Source organism: Pelodiscus sinensis, chromosome 15 (assembly GCF_049634645.1).
Source record: "Pelodiscus sinensis isolate JC-2024 chromosome 15, ASM4963464v1, whole genome shotgun sequence".
Lineage (NCBI taxonomy): Eukaryota > Metazoa > Chordata > Testudines > Trionychidae > Pelodiscus > Pelodiscus sinensis.
In genome coordinates, this window is record NC_134725.1 from 37,271,236 (window position 1) to 37,290,965 (window position 19,730).

General features: G+C 43.8%; 2 protein-coding genes across 5 annotated transcripts in view; one reads left to right on the top strand and one right to left on the bottom strand.

The window, feature by feature from the left end:
• Positions 1 to 2,968: 2,968 nt before the first annotated feature.
• Positions 2,969 to 9,572, bottom strand: MMAB (metabolism of cobalamin associated B). Its single transcript, XM_075898835.1, has 10 exons — positions 9,417 to 9,572; positions 8,522 to 8,583; positions 7,690 to 7,783; positions 6,943 to 6,999; positions 6,794 to 6,851; positions 6,148 to 6,220; positions 5,823 to 5,920; positions 4,716 to 4,780; positions 3,999 to 4,058; positions 2,969 to 3,592 (listed from the first exon to the last, which is right to left on the bottom strand). The coding sequence occupies exons 1-10, from the start codon at positions 9,518 to 9,520 to the stop codon at positions 3,505 to 3,507; spliced, it is 759 nt and encodes a 252-aa protein (XP_075754950.1). The 5' UTR covers positions 9,521 to 9,572; the 3' UTR covers positions 2,969 to 3,504.
• Positions 8,747 to 19,730, top strand: part of MVK (mevalonate kinase) — a 31,035-nt gene continuing 20,051 nt past the window's right edge. The window contains exons 1-7 of one of the 4 annotated variants that reach the window (XM_075898829.1): positions 8,747 to 8,884; positions 9,953 to 10,044; positions 10,134 to 10,281; positions 11,118 to 11,265; positions 12,417 to 12,572; positions 16,946 to 17,049; positions 18,573 to 18,618. In XM_075898829.1, the coding sequence (XP_075754944.1) occupies positions 9,967 to 10,044; positions 10,134 to 10,281; positions 11,118 to 11,265; positions 12,417 to 12,572; positions 16,946 to 17,049; positions 18,573 to 18,618 (680 nt within the window). In that variant the 5' untranslated portion in view covers positions 8,747 to 8,884; positions 9,953 to 9,966. The other 3 variants (XM_075898831.1, XM_075898830.1, XM_075898832.1) reach the window with 3 other exon arrangements.

Here is a 19,730-nt window from a genome sequence, read left to right on the forward strand (position 1 = left end):
ATGATTGCTGTGTGCTGTTTCTGCAAGAGCAGCCATCAGCTCTGTTGCTTGCACCTTGTGGAGGTAATAGAAGCAGCTGAGTTATAGATAAACTTATTTCAGTGTACAGCTCCTACAGTGTTAACAGATGTACGAGCGTCTGATGCAATCATGCAGCAAGAGATTTTGGGGGCATCCTTTCCAGTTTTGTCAGCCTGGGAGTGCAAAGAAGCCATAAATTTTACAAAGAAGAAACAACAATCCTTACTAACATATGTCGATGGTGACAGTTCCAAGGTACAGCAATCATAAATAAACCCTGCTAGGCAAAAGGGACCTGGGCTCTGCAGACAGCCAGTGTGAGCCAAGCATCTGCTGTCCTCCTCTTATTCCTATCACAGTAATGAGGTGAAGGAATGAGCTGCTCTCTCTTCCCCTCCCCTATCCATCCATGGATGGGCAGGGTGGGGACAGAGGATTTTGAAAACACTAATTTTAGCCCAAGTCCTAGAGTAGTGGCTTTAAATCCCTTATTTCATTTTTAATAAACTAAATCCAATCCCTGCAGAACTGGCTCTTGTTTAGTCTCCATTCTTTTAGTGCAAATTCCACCATGACTGCTTTGCAGATAGCAACTCACCCAAGCTGGAGGTTGTCTCAACAGTGCAAAGAACACCCCCATCAACTCATTCAGGGAGAGCAAATGCCCTCAACTCACCCCTCATGGTAACATGTATGGTGCAGAGTCCAGCCCTGGAGTGGGTGGCAGGGCAGGGGAAACACTGCATGGCTAAATCCAGAGGGCTTAATCAACAGCCCATGAATCCTTCCGTTGTTTTCAGTGGGTACTGGCTCAGGTCCTTGGGCCACTGGAGTTTTCAGGTAAATAGCAACGACTTCCAGCCAAATGTTTTGCAATAACCTACTTTGGCTAGGGGGCACTGACCAGATGTCTTAATCAGCAAAAATACTTTGGAGGCAGGAGAGAATACAAATTGCCAGGTATGCTGCAAGGGATGGACTTTGGCCTTCTCCCAGCTGCTGTTCCCTCTGGTCCCCCTACATAAAACCCACCTGTACAGAATGTGTTGAGAGAGGGAAATGTGAAAGTAACTGGAGTGGGCAACAATCTATGTAATCTGCACCTCTTGAACTGTAAAAGTTAAATCCATTTCTCTTTGCAATCAAAATGATAGCTTTTGTCTAGAGATGCTGGAGACATTCTTTCTCCAGCTAGGGAGGGAACGCCATAAATCCATCCTGGAGCTGATTTATGTAGCATTCATGAAGAATTTATTATTCAAAGAACTTTATTCAATTAAACTTGAAAAGCCTCTGGATTCTTAAAGGTTCAATAGTGATAACTGAGACAGTGCTATCATAAAACTCAATGACCTGCCTACAGTAGGCATTGAGAAAATGCCTGACGTGACATTACAGCTGAATGTAGAGTAAGGCAAGAGCATTTGTCATCAGGATGTGTTGCATGCTAAGATTAAGAAAATTACTCTGGGAAAAATGTGCATGGACATTAGTTATGAAATATCCCTGAAAGAAGAAAAAGTGGAATAATGAGCCAGTACTGCATTAGACAGGAATTCTTTCATCTTGACCCTGCTCTGATAAGTTAACTCAAACACAAGGTAACTTTTTTTTTACACAGAGTTTAAGATTGTTCCCAATTAAATACTGAACTGTAGAAGCTGCCTGACTTAAGATCCCTCCCACAGAGTTGGGGCAATTGTAACTATTTAATTCATTGATCTATTTGTATAGCACATAATTATTCTGCAATTTTATTTACAAGTGTAGATTTTAGAAGTTTTTTGCTTGTTTGCAACTTGGTGTCCACCCTCGATGTTTGCACCTTTCAAGAAATGCTCTTCCAAAATCATATCCATGCAGTAGGAGGGTTGAAACTGGATGTATAAATCTCAATGGACACAGAGTTACAGAAAGCATGTTTATCAAGGTAGGTTACCCATTAACTAGTGTATTGTGCTATTTTCAGTTAGCTGGCTATTTAAACATCCTGAGCCGGTTCCTTTTCCAAGGAACTGCTATTGTGGCCATGAGATCACCCCGCCAAAGCTTTTAGGTCTCCATCCCAATAATATTTTGCATGTGCTTAACTTTACAAGTTGAACCTCCCTGGTCCAGCACCCTAGGAACCTGACTAGTCCTGGACCAGGGGAGGTCAATGCAGGTGCCTCTCCTGTTGTTCGCTATGGGGCTCCATTCTGATGGCAGCAGAGGAGTGGTACTGACCGAGTGGGGATGGGGGAGTGCTAGTGGTGGGGGAGAAGAGGTAAAGCAGCTGTAGATCCCTGCAGCTGGGATCCAGAGGTGAAGCCCTGTGGCTCCTGGACTGTACTCTGGGCTCTGCAGCCACTCCATCTCTTCCCCGAAGCGCCTCCTGTCCTCATTTCTCCTCCTTCCTTGCTGAGCTTTCCTACCACCAGTCAGCTATTTGCGGCTCTTCTGAAGCTGTGGGATGGTGAGGAAGGAATTGCCAAGTGAGGGGCCCCAAATTTTCCCCATTGAGTGCTCCAGCCTTGGAGCGACTGTAGGTGTTGCCAGATCAGGGAAGTCCAGTTTATGTATGTTCACCCTGGCCAGCCCCTCAGAAATCAGTGGGGCTGCCATGGTAAAGTGAAATTCTTGTGCACAGATGATGGTGGATGTGGGGGTCTCAGTTTGGAATAAGCTGTTGCTGGCTGTCAGCCTGCCACTCGTGGAAAGAATGGACACAAAACTAGTCTTGCCTACACTTGAACTTCCTTCTCTTTGCCCAAGTCCCATTTGTGGCTGTGGCTGTATTGGCACTGGCAGAAAGCAAGCGAGTCATCACAGACGCATAAAGACAGGCAAGGAATTGCCAGATAGTTCTTAGCACTTCTCTGAGACGCTACAAGGCACTTCCCCTTCCCTCCAGCTCCAGCCAGAATTGATGGGTTGAAGGCAACTTAAAAAGGCAAAGCAGGAAGGCTTTGGTAATACAGTGAGACACTTTAATGCCTTTTAGAGAAGTAAATCACATTTATTTTTCAGACTCCTGGGCTGGGCTCCTGAATCAGTGCACACTTCCTATTTGTGTTAAATACTAGAGAGTATTTAGAAACCTTTATGAGCAGCTGAGTGCTTTTTCTTTCATGAGAGTGCTTTCAATTTCATCTCTGTCACTGCTCTGAGCATGAAATTCTGTTTGTAAAGATGGTTTTTCTGAAGCTTTTGAAGCCTTCTAGGTCACACCCACTCTTGAATCAAACACGATTGTGAAGCAGTTTTGCAAACAATTGATAATCCAATGCTCTGATCTATAATCTAGTCAAAGATGGTGTATTTTACAGAATGACGGCATCTTTTCTCCAGTGTTATAAACAAGTTCTGGATGATTTTATGGGGGAGAGTGATGGCATTTCATGTTTTGAATTCATACTCATTCTCTCTTCTCCATCTTGCCTGCAGAAAGAAACTTGGCTGGATTTAGTTTTTCATGATCTAGAAAGTAGTGTCATTTCCAATTTATGGTTCGTTTTTTATATAAATTTTCTCTTCCTTCCCTTCCTTCATTGCAGCATAACGTGCCAAAATGAAGAGAAAATCACTAAGTCTGGAAACCAAGGAGAGAAAGTAGTTAAGAAATGTACATTTATCAGATGTGCTTGTACATCTATAAAAAAAAAGACAGCACATTGAATTGCAGCACTGGGAGTTGCAAGTAAAACAAAGAAACAAGAGACAAAGAAAACAGAAATGATTCCCAAAATGGCATTCAAGAATCAAATGACTGCTCCCACAGGAACCCAACACATTTCCTTTAGACTGCTGTAACACCTACTAGACAAGGAACACTGTTTTTCTAACTCAGAGTTGAAACATAGGCAGGTTAAAATCTTAACCTGAAGTGAGTGCCTCCTAGGGATAACCTAGTGTTCTCTCCTTGAATGCTAACAGAAACAAAAATGTGTACTCTCTAAACCCTTTACAATAACCACAGATGCCAGACTACATCTTACCTGTTCAAGTATTTGGCCACGTTTGCATCTGCCTCTCCTGCTTGTATTAATGGAACAACACTGAAAGGAGGAAAATAATTGTTATCTTTAATCTATCAGCTTTGATTTAGCTTAACAACAGAGGACTTCGAGAGGTGTGAAGATGCTTAAAACGTTGGGCTTACAGGATAGCCTTAGTATTAAATTTCCAGTTTAATGCCTTCTGTACTAGAATTATAACGTATAACATAACTCAAGCCCTGAAATCTATGGGTTGCTATATAACATGTAAGCACAGATTCTGTTTCTTTATAGAATACAGAGATGTTAAAAATCGTGTATCAGGGTAACTGTGTAACTGCTGAAAATCTCAGCATTTACATGGTTACCTGCGCAGCAGGCTGTGCAGTATAAAGCTTAGCTAGCTTACAAAATAAATTCTAAAGCTAAGAAACTACAAGGGCACACTTTTACCCAATGGCACGCCCTTTGTCTGTGGCTCCCAGAGAATCCAATACAGTTGACTTCAAAGGCTGAAGCCAGCTTTTTTTTGCTATGATTGCATCAAAATGCTACAGGAGAGCTTTTTAACGAAAGAAATCTTTATCTCTGATTATGTTGCAATTCTAACAGCATTTGACGTAAGATCAATTATATCAGAAAGTTTTAAATGGCTCAAACTGCAGCAACTACCTGAACTCAGATGGCCTTTTCCTTCAGTCTTATTCTTATACTTACCATCTCTCTGTTCTTCGGCAGACTGCTCTGGAGAAATGAAGAGCAGCACTACTTTTACCTCCAGACTGAAACAACAATGAAAACACATCAATGCCCTGTACTTGAAGGCACAGTCATCAAGCTGCATAGAACTTTAACATATGACATCTTACACAAAATAAAGCCCTATTTGACACTTATAGAATAAGGATGTTAAAGAAGCGGGTAATCCACTAATTGTATAACTGATAAAATTTTTTATTGACTACACGATTAGTCGATAAGGGAAGGCTTCCTAAGTCTCAGCTTGCGCCGGTCCAGAAGCTACCTCCGCTGCATCTCTGCAGTTTAAATGTAGTAGGAGCCAGGCGCTTTGTGCGCTCAGCTCTTACTACATTTAAAATGCAGAGGCACAGTGGGGGTAGCTCTTGGATCTTGCCTAAGCTGGGACTGAGCCAGGATTGCTCAGTTCCAGCTCGCACCAGGTCCAGCAGCCCATCCATGGGAGATCTGACAGCAGCCCCTGTTCACGGCCCCATATTCTATCCAAGATGGGGTGGAAGGAGGGAAGGGAGCACCGCAGAGATGGTGCTTGGGGAACTGGCTTTTAAGCTGGCTCCCTGCAGCACAGGCTCCTGCTCCCCCGCCTTGCTGCCTCTGATACAAAAACAATGCATAAGATGGATCTTGCAGAAAGAAGTGTAAAAGTTTACAGTTGTTTCCCACAGAATCCATCTTCTACAGCAAATGCTAACAGAAGGCAGCAAGGGAAGGAGAAGCAAGTAGTTAACGTGACTAGGCCTATCGGGTAGTTGATTACTCAATTACTCTTACATCACTATTATAGAAACTATAATCTCCATCTAAATGGCACCTTTCTGCTAGGCATTTTAGAATGGACATTTAAATATAATTGCACAGAGACAAAGGAGGATTATCTCAGTCTCTTTCACCCCTACAGTCTTGTGTTTGTACAAACTCTAGAAGAGAACATGTGATGGAAAGACATGAAAAATTACCCAATGTTTTGTTTAAATCAATTAATTGAGAGTGGATTTCTGTTTAAGTCTTAAATCAAATATTTAGCAAACAGTTTCACTTCAGTAAAAAGCAGGAGTCAATACTTACAGGCAAAATGAAAGTAGTAAGAGGTGGAAGTTGGTCTGAGTATTTATCTATCCACTGCTCCAGCTCCAGAACTGGCTTTTCACTAAATGATGTTCGTTCTACAGAGGGAAAGAGGAAACAACTGCCATAATACAAAAACAGTGCATAAGATGGATCTTGCAGGAAGAAGTTTAAAAGTTTACAGTTGTTTCCCACAGAATCCATCTTCTACAGCAAATGCTAACAGAAGTGCACAAGACATATCACTAAATCAACAAACTGACCTACAAAGTGGGCATTTTTTAAAAAACTACAGAGCTATTAGGTAAAATGATTTGAGGATTACTTAAGTGAGCTTCCCTGGCTGAGGAGAGAGGAGTTGCAATGTTGGAGCCCACATCCTGCAGCATACACTGGACCTAGGGGCAGTAAGAGATTGAGAAAAATGGTAGTATGCATTACAATCAAAGCATAAACAATGAAATTACACTTGCAGAGATGACATTTGATAGTCAGTATGCACTTTAGAAGCAGTTTGATAGGGATTTTCAAAGCCTTTCACCAGGTGAAATAGCTTCCCACCGTGGAAGTGATTGAATTAGTAAATGTCCAAAGTGTGAGCTGATACTCAGCTCTCTTTTACCCCCCTCCTCCCCCCCGCATCTTGGTTTACACTATTTGTTTTCTCTTGGTTTAAATCTGAAAATCCGTAACTATCAGGCTTAATCTGTGCCCTACACTGTGTAGAGTAATGGATATGAAACGGTGTGATGCACACAGCTCATTAAACTGATTTATTTTTTAGCACAGATAGAAACACCTTGTTTCCTTCAGGAACCAAGAGATTTAAGTCTGACTAAAGGATTTATGCAGAATTCCTACTGGCTGCAATAGGATCTACAAAGCTAAATTCCCTTGGTGGCTTAAAACATTTAAACCAAGAATTTAAGAACTCAACATTATAATAATACAGATTTAATAGTACTACTCACTTTGTGAAGTTGTTCAACAAATGTGTGGCCACTTTCCTTGCTAAATTCACTAGCAATCCTAGATTAAGATGAAACAGAGGGTTAGCTCTAGGACAGAGATTTCTTTGGTACATATATCTTATATTATGGCTCATCACACTCAGTATTACTTGCACAGATTCACAAAGAGCATTGCAGTGCAACAGAACAGAGAAGGACTCCAAAACCTAAAAAGAAAAAAACACCAATTCAGGAGCATGTCTGCATGAGCATCCACTGCTTTCTAAATTGTGTTCATATAAATCAGAGGCACACCAGCAATGAGTTTTGTCCTATACTCAGGAACTGCAAAGTGTAAACACAGTTGATCCACTAGCAGGTTTTTATTGATCAAAAGCAAATTCTCTTCTTCAAAGAGAGAAATCAGGCTGAATGAATAGTATGGCTGTGCATGCTTTTTAAAAAAACCAAACAAATAGATATTAAGTGTTCCTAGCTAGCTGATAATGTAGTTCTCCATAGAATTTGGCTCATGATGAATTTGCAACTTCTCCTTAGGCTCACAATATTTCCTGCACCTCGCTTTCTTTAGAAAGGAAAAAAACCTCTTCAAAGAATACCAAGAATAAGCAGTGTGCACACTTCCAACAGAACCGACTTCTCAAGCTTTGTTGCATCTTTACATCACAGAGTCGGCTTGTAGGCTTTGTTCTCTGTTTGCAGTAAGGTTGTAAAAATCCTCTTTAACTAGGTAATTGATTAAATGTTAGGTTGACCTAATGTTTAACTTAACTGATTAAATGGGGTTTTACATTCCTAGAAAGAGAGAAACTTTTTGTTGCTCTCTCTTCACATAAAAGCTTTAACAATAGGTTAGTAAACAAAAATAAAAAAGATAGAATTCACAGTTTTATTACCCAATAGCAGAACTCAATTCATCTGTTGTTCCCAAAGCTTCAAACACCTGATCATCTTTAGATCTCCTTTCTCCAGTATATGTGCTGGAAAACCCTTTAAAAACAATCAATAGCAATAAGAGAAAATGAGACGGGAACAACTGCAAATTTTAAACTATAGAACTAAACTGCAAATTTTAAACTATAAAAAAATCTCTACAGTCTATGCTAGGTTGACACCCAGGTAGCAGTAGGTTAGATTTATCAGACCCTAAATCTCCAGGACTGCCACCATTTAGCAGCTGTCAAACTGATTATTTCCAGATCCCCACTCAAAATCAGTTTCTTCCAGTCTGGTGACAGACTCACAGACCAACAAAACAACATGCCCAAAGATTTTTTCAACTAACTCAGGGGCCTATGTGTTACTTTAACAAAGATATTCCCCATCCCCATGAACATGTAGGAACTGTCCTGCTCACACAGGGCAGGCAAAGTTTCAGCAAAGTTGTAGAGTCAATTTTTTTAACCACAAATAGGGCCTAGCACTAAGAGAACACATGGAATAGACAAACAACCGTTTAATTTCTGTATTGACTACAGACAGTCTAAGAAATTTTCCTCAGCATGGCTGTTAAAAAGTCACCTGACAATTCTAAATAAATAGCATGTTGGAACACCCCTTGACTCATCTACTGTTATCAGACAAACATTCATTATACTGGCTAGTATATTTAAATAATTCTGAACATTCTTAGAAATATAAAATATGTAAAAGCCCTTGTTTATTATATTTTTATCCAGCTGCGAACACACTGTAGCTTCTAGGTTTTAAATGAAGACCAGACACTACCTTTGTCTCCTGTTTTTGTATAAATCTTTGGAGCAGGGGTTGTCTTTGGTTTGATTTCCAGGCTAGAAGTAATATGAAACAATCATGAGTTTAGCACAAATGGCATGGAAGGAGCTGTTGGTGAGCTAATAGATCTGCATGATTTAGAGAGTGAAAAAGAGAGAGATAGCACAGGGCTGGTCACGGTTGTTGACACTGGGTTTCTGCCCATGTCATGTGGCGCAGGGCAGACACCTGGGGGCAAAGGGCAAGTTTTGCTTTGGAACAGGGCAGCCCCAGTTGCATGGCCGGCATTTGTGTATCACCTGAAATACACAGCGACACAGAAGCAAGGTTGCACCTGGGGTTGAGGAAGCAGCCTGGGTAAGGGGACAGCCCTGGCACTAGCAGGTGCGGCCCAGGAGTGTGTATGTGGTGGAAACATGGGACAAAAGGAGCACAGTGCTGCCTGGGACTGGGGGAGGGGAGCTCGGGGAACTGGGAGGGGGGGGAAACGGCACAGAGGAGAGCAGCCTGGCATTGGGGCAGGGGGGCTCAAGAGCGGGGATAACTCGTATGGGAGGGGGAGCTGTAAGGAGGGGAGCGGCCTTGCACTGGGGGAGGGGGGTTCGGGGCGGGGGAAACTTGTGGGGGTAGCACGGGGGGGGGAGCGGCCTGGCACAGGGGGCGGGGGGCTCAGGCGGGGGGAACAGCCTGGCATTGGAGATGGGGGGCTGGTGGCATGGGGGGGAGCAGCCAGGCACTGGGGGCGGGGGGCTCAGGGTGGCGGGAACTCAGGGGGCGGTACGGGGGGGAGGGGGAGCAGCCTGGCATGGGGGTCTCGGGGCGGGGGGGCAGCCTGGCATTGGAGGGGGGGCTCGGCAGGCCCGGGGCCTCTCGCCCGTCCCCCGCTCACCTGCCGGGCTCCCCCCGCTGACTGTGTCCCCGGGCCCCCGCCCAGCCCCGGAGCGGCCCGCACCGCGCCAGCCAGCAGCCGCCCCGGCCCAGCGCGGCCGCCATAGGGCTCCCTCGGCCCCGCGCGCTGACCTCTGACCTGGCCCCGCCCCCTCTGGCCCCTCCCAGCGCTGTCACCCGACAGCCGCGCCATTCCGCCCCATTGGCCAGCGCGCACCAGCCCCGGCGCGGCGCGGCGATTGGTTCGCCTGCGCCACCTGAGGCAGCCGCTGGGTCCCCATTGGGCGCCGAGGGGCCTATCAGGGAGCTCCCGAGGAGGCAGGCGGGTCTAGGGGGTAGCAGCTGGGAACGCCTGTCCGAGCCAGGTGCGTCTCGGGGGGGGAGCGGCCCCGCCCTGCCACTAGGGGGCTGGTGCACGGGGCTGCAGGCGGCGGGTCTAAGGGGCCTGGTGCCATGGAGACGGGCCGCTGAGCTGCCTGCCCTGCGCGCGCCCCTCTGCTGCAGGCCTTAGGTTCCCGTGGCTCTGTCCCCTTGCAGGCGCGGCGGTGGAAATGCTGGCCAAGCGCCTGACCGTGTCTGCGCCAGGGAAGGCGATTCTCCACGGGGAGCACGCTGTGGTGCACGGCAAGGTAAAGGGCTCGGAGACGCTTCGCGGAAGAGCCGTCATGAGCCGTTCTGCTCCTTGTTCTACCCCCTCATGCCTGTTTTTTGTGCGCAGGCAGCTCTGGCTGTGGCCTTGAACCTGAGAACGTTTCTTCAAATTAGACCCTGTAACAATGGAAAGGTTGCAATACACTTGCCCAATATTGGAACTAGTTTAAACTGGGAAATGGGCCAGCTCCAGACACTGCTAACAGCATTTTCAGGCAAGTGCTGTTAAAACAATGGGAATGCATGTCAGTCTATTTTAAAATCGTGAAACCCAGGGCTTCATCCTTCCCCCTCACGTGTACCTCACCTGAAACATCTATTGTACTGTGCATGTGCTTGGCAATTGATTTCGTGTATTGGTGGATGGTGGTGGCCAGCTGGTGGCTAGAATCTACAGGGGATTTAACTAATTAGGCTTTCTTCTCCCTCCTCAAATCAGGCAGCTGATTTAATATATACATCTGCACTACCAGAGTACTTGCACTGTTTCTCATGGTACACAGGCAACAGAAGTGCTTAGTGAGCCACAAGCAATGGGATCAGTAGGAGTTTGTTTTATCTTAACTACTATGATCCTAGCATGCATCATTTAGAAGGGGGCAGAATACAGTCTCTCTAGCGTTGGTGCACAGGAGCTACATCTGCAAACACCAGGGGTCCCTCTAGTGTCCTGTCTTCTGAAGAGTCCAATAGTAGTTAGTCCCTTGTAGAAATCTGCAACCTTCTGTTTCCACACGCACCTATACTGTAAAACTTGTATGTTTTGTTCCACACCCAGCAAAAATTAATGTGCTTGGCTTTATATGAGTCAGAACCCTTTCCTGATGTTTCCTTTATGTTGTTGCTGTGGGTATCATGAAGAAGCAGTTCTTTAGCATAGCTGGTGATTTCTTCTTGTCCTGCACAGTGATCAGTTTGTGTGGTGAAGCATGGAGGCTGTCTTTATTCTATTACTGGAGATGCTTTTCTTGAGAATATCTTGTTCTAATATGAAACCGGTTTTAAAGCTTAACTTGTAAGTGTATAAATTCACTGCTCATTGTTTTCTTAGCTGGCTTGGATCAATCTAAATCTCCCAGCCCAGAACAAATGGACAAACTGAGAGAGATTGGGAGTCCAATAGTGATTCCTGCAGCCACTGAGAGTCTTGCTGCCCTGGCATTTCTCTATCTGTACCTGTCTATTTCAGCTAAATATGGGTAAGATTATGGTCCTTCTCAAATGTATGTGTTATCCTAGGTGTCCAGTGGTTCCTGTTAAACTTGTGTTCTGTCATTTCACAAGAAATTAGACTTATAAAGCTAAAATAAGAAACGAAAAGGGGGAACTTTCCGTTGTATATTCTTAGGCTCTTATCTTGGTAGTAACTGTAAGGTGAAATTAGCTAAATTGTGTTGAGTAGGTGGGAACTCTGCAAGGATCTGTCCAAAACTTGATTAATAACTGAGAAATAGTGACGAGCTTCTAAGTGTGGTTAACACACCAAGTTACAATGCTAAGAACTAATAAAAGAGCCCTAGAAAACTGCTCAGCTGTAAGTATTAGTCTCAGCTGTAGCAAGAAAAACATAATCCTAAGTGCAGTTTTGGCAGTGAAATAATCAAATATGAAGCCCCATGTAGCTAGAAACCTATATAATGCTTTAATATCACAGCCACTCTGAATATCTTGGTGACAGTAGGAGCTGAACTGTGATCAGCCTTTTCTCAAACCACATATCTTTACCACTTAAGTGAATTTCCATTAGCTGTTAGCAATACTGAAGCAATACTGAGCCTATTACAAGCAAGTGAACAATTCCAGTTCTGTCCAAGAGGTTGCTAGTACAGGTGCTGTAGCTGGCTTATTACAAGACTAAAACATAAATCTACTGCTACTGATGTGGGATCCTCAAATGTTTTATTTAAAAACGTTTTTACAGAAATCTTAAGGGTACGTTTAAGGTGCTATTTATGGTGTTCAATTACAAAATCACCTCCAGTGTTGGGCTTTAAAACAAAATAAAAAACAATGGAAATGGAAATTCCAGTTTAGCTAGGATTTCTTCTAGCACAGTGGTCCCCAACCTTTTGGGGCGCCCGGGGGCGGGGCCTTTCACGCTGACGGGCGCCTGGGGGCACTGCGTTGGAGACCACTGTTCTAGCACAATGGATTTGCGAAGCTGCTCAGCTGTGCTAGCTGAAAGTTCATAAGGTTTGTGTCTGTCATATATTTGTGCTTACACGGACACCACAATTGGCTCGTGGTGTGATCACTGTAATTTTAGTTTGCATCTGTTGCCTTTGAGCTCCAAAATTAAATGATTTCAATATTATTGGTGTTTTATGCAATGTATTTGAATGTGTTTCAGGCAGATACCAAGTGTGGAGATAGTAGTGTGGTCTGAGCTGCCCGTCGGAGCTGGACTAGGCTCAAGTGCTGCCTATTCTGTTTGCTTGGCAGCTGCCCTTTTAACTGCATGTGGAGCCATTGGTTGCCCATTGAAGGAAGAGAAGTACATAGCCAGGTATGCATCTGGGGAGCCTGTGTGTCTTGGGCAGGTGAATGAGGGTAACAGAATGTTCGCTAAATCTCCAGCAAGAAGCGTATGGATCCTGTGTGATTCTTAACTACATATTTCTCTCCTTCTCGGCTGTTGGCCTGAAGCTGGTGACCTGTCAGGATACAAAATATGGTTCCAAGACATTCTCTGTTTAAAAAACATTCAGCTTTAGTATCTGAAATAGTGATTTACATGATTATGCAGGTACACTGAGCCAAGCAATGAACTCTCTGTCCCCTATTACATGATCAAGGTTCTATCTGGTGACAAAACAGATTGTGCTAGCAAAAATGCATTTTCCAGACTAGACTGGAAGTGTTGTAAATATCGGCATCTTTTAATTGTAACTTGTAGTTTTGGATGGACTAATCTTCAGTCACAATTTGAATGCAAAAAATAAGTGACACTTTTAAGGTGTTTTTCTTTCACAGGATCTTCACATGCTTTTTTTTTTTTTTTTTTTTTTTTTTTTCCTTGAAAAGTTATGAAATGTCAACTCATATAAACGTCTCGCGTTCCAATATATGGTCCTATATTTATGGAAGTCCCTTATGGCCCTATTCACCATCCTCCACCCTCTCAAAACACACTTCTGCTGTGAGGTCTGTTCACTTGGATCTTCCACTGAGCAGGTGAAGAACAAGATCATGTAGCTGTTACCCTCAGCAACTGCATGATGTCCCATCTGTAGCTTTTGCTTTACCAACCCATTGGTTTTCCTGCAGGGTCCCACCATCTCTCCTTGTGTTGTCTTAGGCCTCAGTCCTGTTATTGTCCGCACAAGCCTCCACTGATGCCCCTACATAGCACAGGAGTGTGCCTGTGCCCAAGCCCACCCTCAGAGTTTGAGACAGAAAGACAAGTTGATGATTATTTCTCCAGGGAGTTCAGATTCGATGTGATGCTGGAGGAGTAGTAATAAGCATCTACATTACACCACAAATTGAAACAAGAGATGCAATTTAAGGGACACAAACTGCTTATATTATTTTGATGCTATTTCGAAATAGCTTATTTCAACATTTGGCACTGTCTACACAGTGCCAAATATCAAAATAAAGGGCTATTCCAAAACACCCCTTGCTCCTCATGGAATGAGGTTTATAGGGATATTGTAATAGCCGGGGCTTGACAAATAATGCAGTCTACTCGCCCACGGCGAGTAGATTGCAACCCGGAAGAGCTGGGTTTGGGCAATCTGCACCGGTGCAGATCGCTGGACGGTGCGACTGGCAAGCGGGGCTCACCATTGTTCAGCGAGCCCTGGTAATAGCAAGCCCAAAATAACGGGCTTGCTGTGAAGATGCGGGATAGCTATTTCAGGGTACTCCTGTATCCCAAAATAGCACTGCCGTGTAGACATAGCCTTTGAAAATCATCCTACCTGAGGAATAGGAGGAGTTCCCTAGCATCTAGAGCTTGGAAGATGAGAAGTGGTAAGCACTATTTCTTGTTCTTCCCTGTCTGCCTACTGCATTCACTTGTAAATTTAAGATGAGATAACAATCAGAAACTTTGATTGGTAGAGACCATCTCAGAATTATAGAATTGTATAGTACTAGCCTAACACCCTATTGTCTTCCACTTATTTGTACATGACATGAGACACAGATGGAAAGGAAAATTGTAGTTGTGCATGGGAAAGGAAAATTGTAGTTGTGCATGGGAAAGGAAAATTGCAGTTGTGCATGGTGAAAATTAGAATTAACTAGAATGCACAGAGAAAAAGGCCAGCCCTTCAAAGGAGTATTAAAAGCAGATCAGTATTATAGCAAGCTACAGTTTTCTTTTGAACTGTTATTTGTATGAGGCCTGTCTCAAAGTGCTTCACAGGATTAAACCGCAGTGAGAGAAAGAGAGCGAGAGATAAAGAGATGTTTACCAGGGAGATCTCAAAAAGGTGGGGAAGATACAGGAAAACACTGCCAGGGAGCAGGTGGAATCCTGTATTTGCCCCTTGCTTCAGTATGGTTCACCAAATAGTCTCATTGTTATTATGCTGAAGACTGTATGGTGCCTCACAAAAATTGATGTTCATGCTTCTGCCCCATCATGTAATTCCTATTCTGGGCCTTGTACACTAAAATCCTGTCAAATTCATAGTCTCACTGCACCAAAAGCTAACTTTGATCTATGCCGAGTACTACTGATGTGACGACATCTGATAAATTTGCACAGCATGCTGCTAGGTCTCCACTTTGTATGGATTGTGTGTGCGTAAAGGTTTTCTACGTATTTATACAAAGGAGTGGGGGGAATAATGATGAGACTGCAGAGCTCAGGAGACACAGAACCTTCACTAGAGGGTTTCTGGTATGAGCTGATACAGCTAATCTGGATCAGGTGTTTGGTGTATGCAAAATGAATTGCAGGATCTTGACAGTGACCTACATCGCACAAGCAATCAGAAGTTAGCATTGGTGACAGGTTCTAGAAAAGACATCAAGATGGAGGGACCGACTTACCATTTCTCCCATAGCATTATGGTAGAGACACAGTAATGAAGCAAGGTGGAGGCTTTCGTGACTGACCACCCTCTAGTATTCATTGCAGTAGTGCCTACTGCTCTGTGGCTAAACTGAGACCTCCTGTCCATGCACCAAATTCTCTTCACTTTTATTTAAGAACAATTCTTGAAAGCACATGCAATTTAAGCCCTTTTTGCTCAATCACCACATTCTAAAAAGTCATGTTACTGGCATACTGTGTGCCGTTAATGAAAGGGCCTATGTTGGCTCCCATCGCGTTCCATGTACAAAGGCAATATCAAATGTTAGATATTTAAAGCCTAAGAAATCAAGGTCTGTAATGGAAATATGAAAATCAATTCTAACAGTGTTGTACCATGAAGTAAAGAGATGCGGCTTTCCATAAGTACAAATGTCTTCCCTTCATCTTCTCTTTCACTGTGAGGTGACTGAGCCCTAAACTTGCATTTCCATCCACGCTGCTCCTCCTTTCACTTGCAAGTTTTAGTATTCCCTCTTGCATTATGCATCTGAACAGACTACTATGCAGCAGTGGTGGTTAGAATCACAGACCTTTATTAGAGAAGGGAAAGAAAAGTAGAAGTAATATTTCTGTGGAAGATGAAGCCAACACATGTAACTTGTAGCTAAAGTACAAAGTACCATAGAACTGACTCATCCCGGCCCCCCCCCCCAATCTTTTAAGTAGTGAAGGGGGAGGGATGATTTCCCCCTCCCCCTTTCCATCTCTACAAAATTGTATTCAAGGGTACTTTCCATTTGATGCTGCAGTTGACAAGGATGCCTCCAGACATCTGGTCTCAAATACTTTTGGCTAGCGTCCCCTAACTGCTGGGAGGGGCTTGCGACTATTCCTCAGACAGCAAGATTCTAGATTCTCTTACTCTGAATCAGAGTAAGGAAGAAAAGGTGTCAACGAGATGTGGGCCTACTGTGCAACACGGTGCCAGTCTCTGCTTGGCAAATGCCTTGTTATTCCTACAGGCAAGATATCAGAAGGATATAGATTTGGAATAGCCCTTTATTTCTGGGTTTGGCACTGTACACAGTGCCAAATGTTGAAATAAGCTATTTTGAAATAGCATCAAAATAATATAAGCAGTTTGTCTCTTAAATTGCATATATTATTTCAATTTGTGGTGCAACGTAGATGCACCCTTAATCACTGATGTTTCTTCTATCTAAACTGGATTTTCCCCCTCTGATGAAGAGGGAAGAAGAAAAGTTTCACTGAGTTGTACACTTTCTGACAGTGAAGCATATCAGACATCTAATTACGTCCCTTCCTCACTGATGCTGTATTCTCTTCTTTCTTGCTGGTGGAGGCCCAAAGCCAAGAGTCTACTGTCATTTCCAAGGATCACAGAAGGAGTCTGTCATATTCAAATATTCCAGGCGCCCAGCCCTTTGCTTGCACTACTAGACTACCTCTTTTGGGTGGAGATTTAGCCAGATTCAGCTGTGACTCTCTCAGCTCTGCTTGGATCCTTTCAGAGCAGTTCTTCACATGCAGCTTCATGGCACTGACACTCACTGGCGGTTGCTGTGTTCATACTGATTCTGTCTTGTGATTGTCAGACTCAGAGGTACTTAAGTGTGTGGCTTAGATACAAAGGTGATAAGGTGCCGTGGATGGCAGTGCTGCTTTTTCTGCCAACTGCTTTCATTGGGCTGAACACTAATTCATCCTCTTAATTTGGCACTAGGATTCATTCTCCTCCTCCGCAAAGTGTCCCCCTTCAGTCTACTCATATGATTCCTGCCTGATTTTTATGGCTAGTGAACTCCTTGGTTCCTGGGGTGTGTTGCCTGCTTGTTGTAGTTGTAAACTGTCTTCTTGACTTTCAGGTGGCCGGAGGAGGAGTTGGATTTAATTAACCAATGGGCATTTCGGGGAGAGCAGGTCATCCATGGCAAACCTTCTGGTGTGGATAACTCTGTCGCGACTTGGGGTACGTATTTTTCAATCTCAAACCGTTCCTCTTTGGCTCTGAAAACAAGTGCTGTCACTGAATATAAGAGGCCTGGACTTGGGCATTGGGAATGGCGGCTTCTCCAATCTCCTTCATGCACTGCTGTCTAGCTGATGTAGGGAGGTCAGATGGGATTTTCTCTGGGTACAATTCCTAAGTAACACTTCATCAAAGAGTCTTTGCAGACTGCAGTGGAAGTAGGTGGCTGTCCAGCGTGCTTCTCAAATGGCTCTCAGCTATTTATTCAGGGAGTTTTAAATATAGGAAAAGGTATTCAAAATCCATCCTACAGAATTAGTGAGGATTTAACCCTAGTCTGTCCTGTTGTCAGACATTGAATTAGAGAGGGGAAAGCACAAATAAAGCCTTTTCCTTATACCATCTTAGTATCAAATCTTGTTCATAGTTTTCCTCTGTTGTTGCTATCTTGCTGAAGGTGATATTTAGCATAAAGATAACATTGCTACTGTCTGATGGGTTTATTATGGACTAATGCTTTGGTCTCCTAAGAGGGGAAGGGAATTGTCTGTTGGACTGACAGGAGGGTAGGGGAAGCAACTAGAAACTCCCAAATCTTGAGTCTAGCTTTGAGGCTCAGAAAGACAGCATGACTTTAAGGCCAGATTCCCTATCTGTAAAATGGGAGTTAATGCCTCCCCAGAGTGTTAGGAGGCTTAAGTCACTAATGACTGACTCACACCTCTGCACATTAATGCCTTGGAAGAGGAGCCCTGATAGAAATAACTGGACTTTCCAAATTATGAAGCAAATAAACTTAAAAAAACCTCACTCCAGGATAATGCTTTGGAAAATGTACATTAGTCTTAATTATTATATGAAGGGCTCGCCGAACTGCGGCGAGCTCTGCTCGCCAGCCGTGCTGTCCAGCGATCTGCGCATGCGCAGATCGCCCGAACCCGGCTCTTCCGGGTTGCAGTCTACGCTCCACCGGTGAGTAGATTGTATTATTTGTTGAGCCCTGATTATATGTAAGAGTGCTGTGATGCTTTGTGCAGGCATGTGTCTTAATCTTTTTAATAAGATTTCATGATAGCTATTCTTAACTAAACGTTAGGAAGTGGAGAATGTTGTTGTGAGGTGCTGTTGTGTTGCTAATAGCTGCTCTCCACAGATACTCACACTTCTCTGAATGTAGTATTTAATATGACTAAATCTACCCCAGCACTCTGCATTTGATTCTTAATTCATTAGTTTAGACCAATGTAGACTTGAGTCTAACCTAAGTCTATTTGAAAATCTTTTTATTTTCTGTGGCCTCTCAGTATGTGAAAGAGTGAAGGCACCAAGTTACTCCTATTTGGGCCAGATCTCCCATTGAAATGAATGGAGCTCTGCCTGCTCAAGCTATTTGGGGAGTTGGCCCATTGTTTTGCCCGTGCTGCTTGCACTTATTAAGTATACAGAGGAGTGTTTCATCTCTAGACATTAAAGGTATTTTCAGATGTGATGACTATTATGACCATGTACATATTTTACTTTAGGTGGAGTACTCAGATTTCAATCAGGAAAAATCACCTTGTTGAAGAGGTAATACTAAAATTATATAACAGTATACATACAGAGCACATCTATGCAGAGTTTGTCTTAAGGCATGAGAGAAACTAAATAATGCTGAACAATGTAGGTTGGGATCTTGCAGACATAACTCTCTATTGGACCTGGGCTTAGTTAGCTTTAGTATCTCAAACTAGTTTTGTTGCCTTGGATTTGGGAAGAATGAGTGAAATGTTTGGTCATTGTCTGAAGTTAGATTACAAGACAAAAGATCAATATTAATTTCATGGCCTTATAGGCAGCAGGATCAGGTCAGCTTCTGGCAGCAAATGACATTAAATTAAAAAAACCCAACTTCTCGCTTATTGAATTTTTAGGATGGTACAAAAATCAAGCTGCAAAGCCATGTAAAAAGAGAACAAACCCTAGTTCAGAATGCTCCCTTTACCTCCAACCTATGCACTGTAATTCAATGCCATTAAAATCTTTCATAGTGCATGAAATTGCTCTATTAGAAGCTAATGTCTCTAGCTAGCTGGTCTCATAAATGGTGTTTCAAAGGACAGATATGAAAGCTGAAAAACATGGATCTCAGTAAGTAGGTTTGTCATATTTGTAGAACCAACACGGTTGTATCAACGTTTGTGTAATTGAGAGCACTGAGCCCCTACATAGCCAAGCATTTGAGCATACACTTAACTTCAGTGGCACTCTTTGAGTGCTCAAATGTAACAGGACTTTTCAGGCTCAAGTATGTTAGATTATGATCTTAAATAACCAGAATGCTCTAGAGAAGTGATAATCTGACTGTTGGTCTGTCTGCTGTGATTGATTTGAGATCTCAGTGTACAGGCAGTCCCCGAGTTACGCGGATCCGACTTATGTCGGATCCGCAGTTACGAATGGGGCCCTCTCCCTGGTCTCCAGCAGACCAGGGAGAGGAAGCAAAGCGGCGGAACACGCGGGCAGCGGAGAGCCCAGACGCGTCTGGGCTGTCTGCTGCCTGCGTGTTCCGCCGCTTTGCTCCCCGTCCCCCTGGTCTGCAGACCAGGGGGACGGGGAGCAAAGCAGAGCAAAGCCCCGGAGCACACGGGCAGCAGGACAGCCACGGCGCGTCTGGGCTGTCCCGCTGCCCCCGTGCTCCG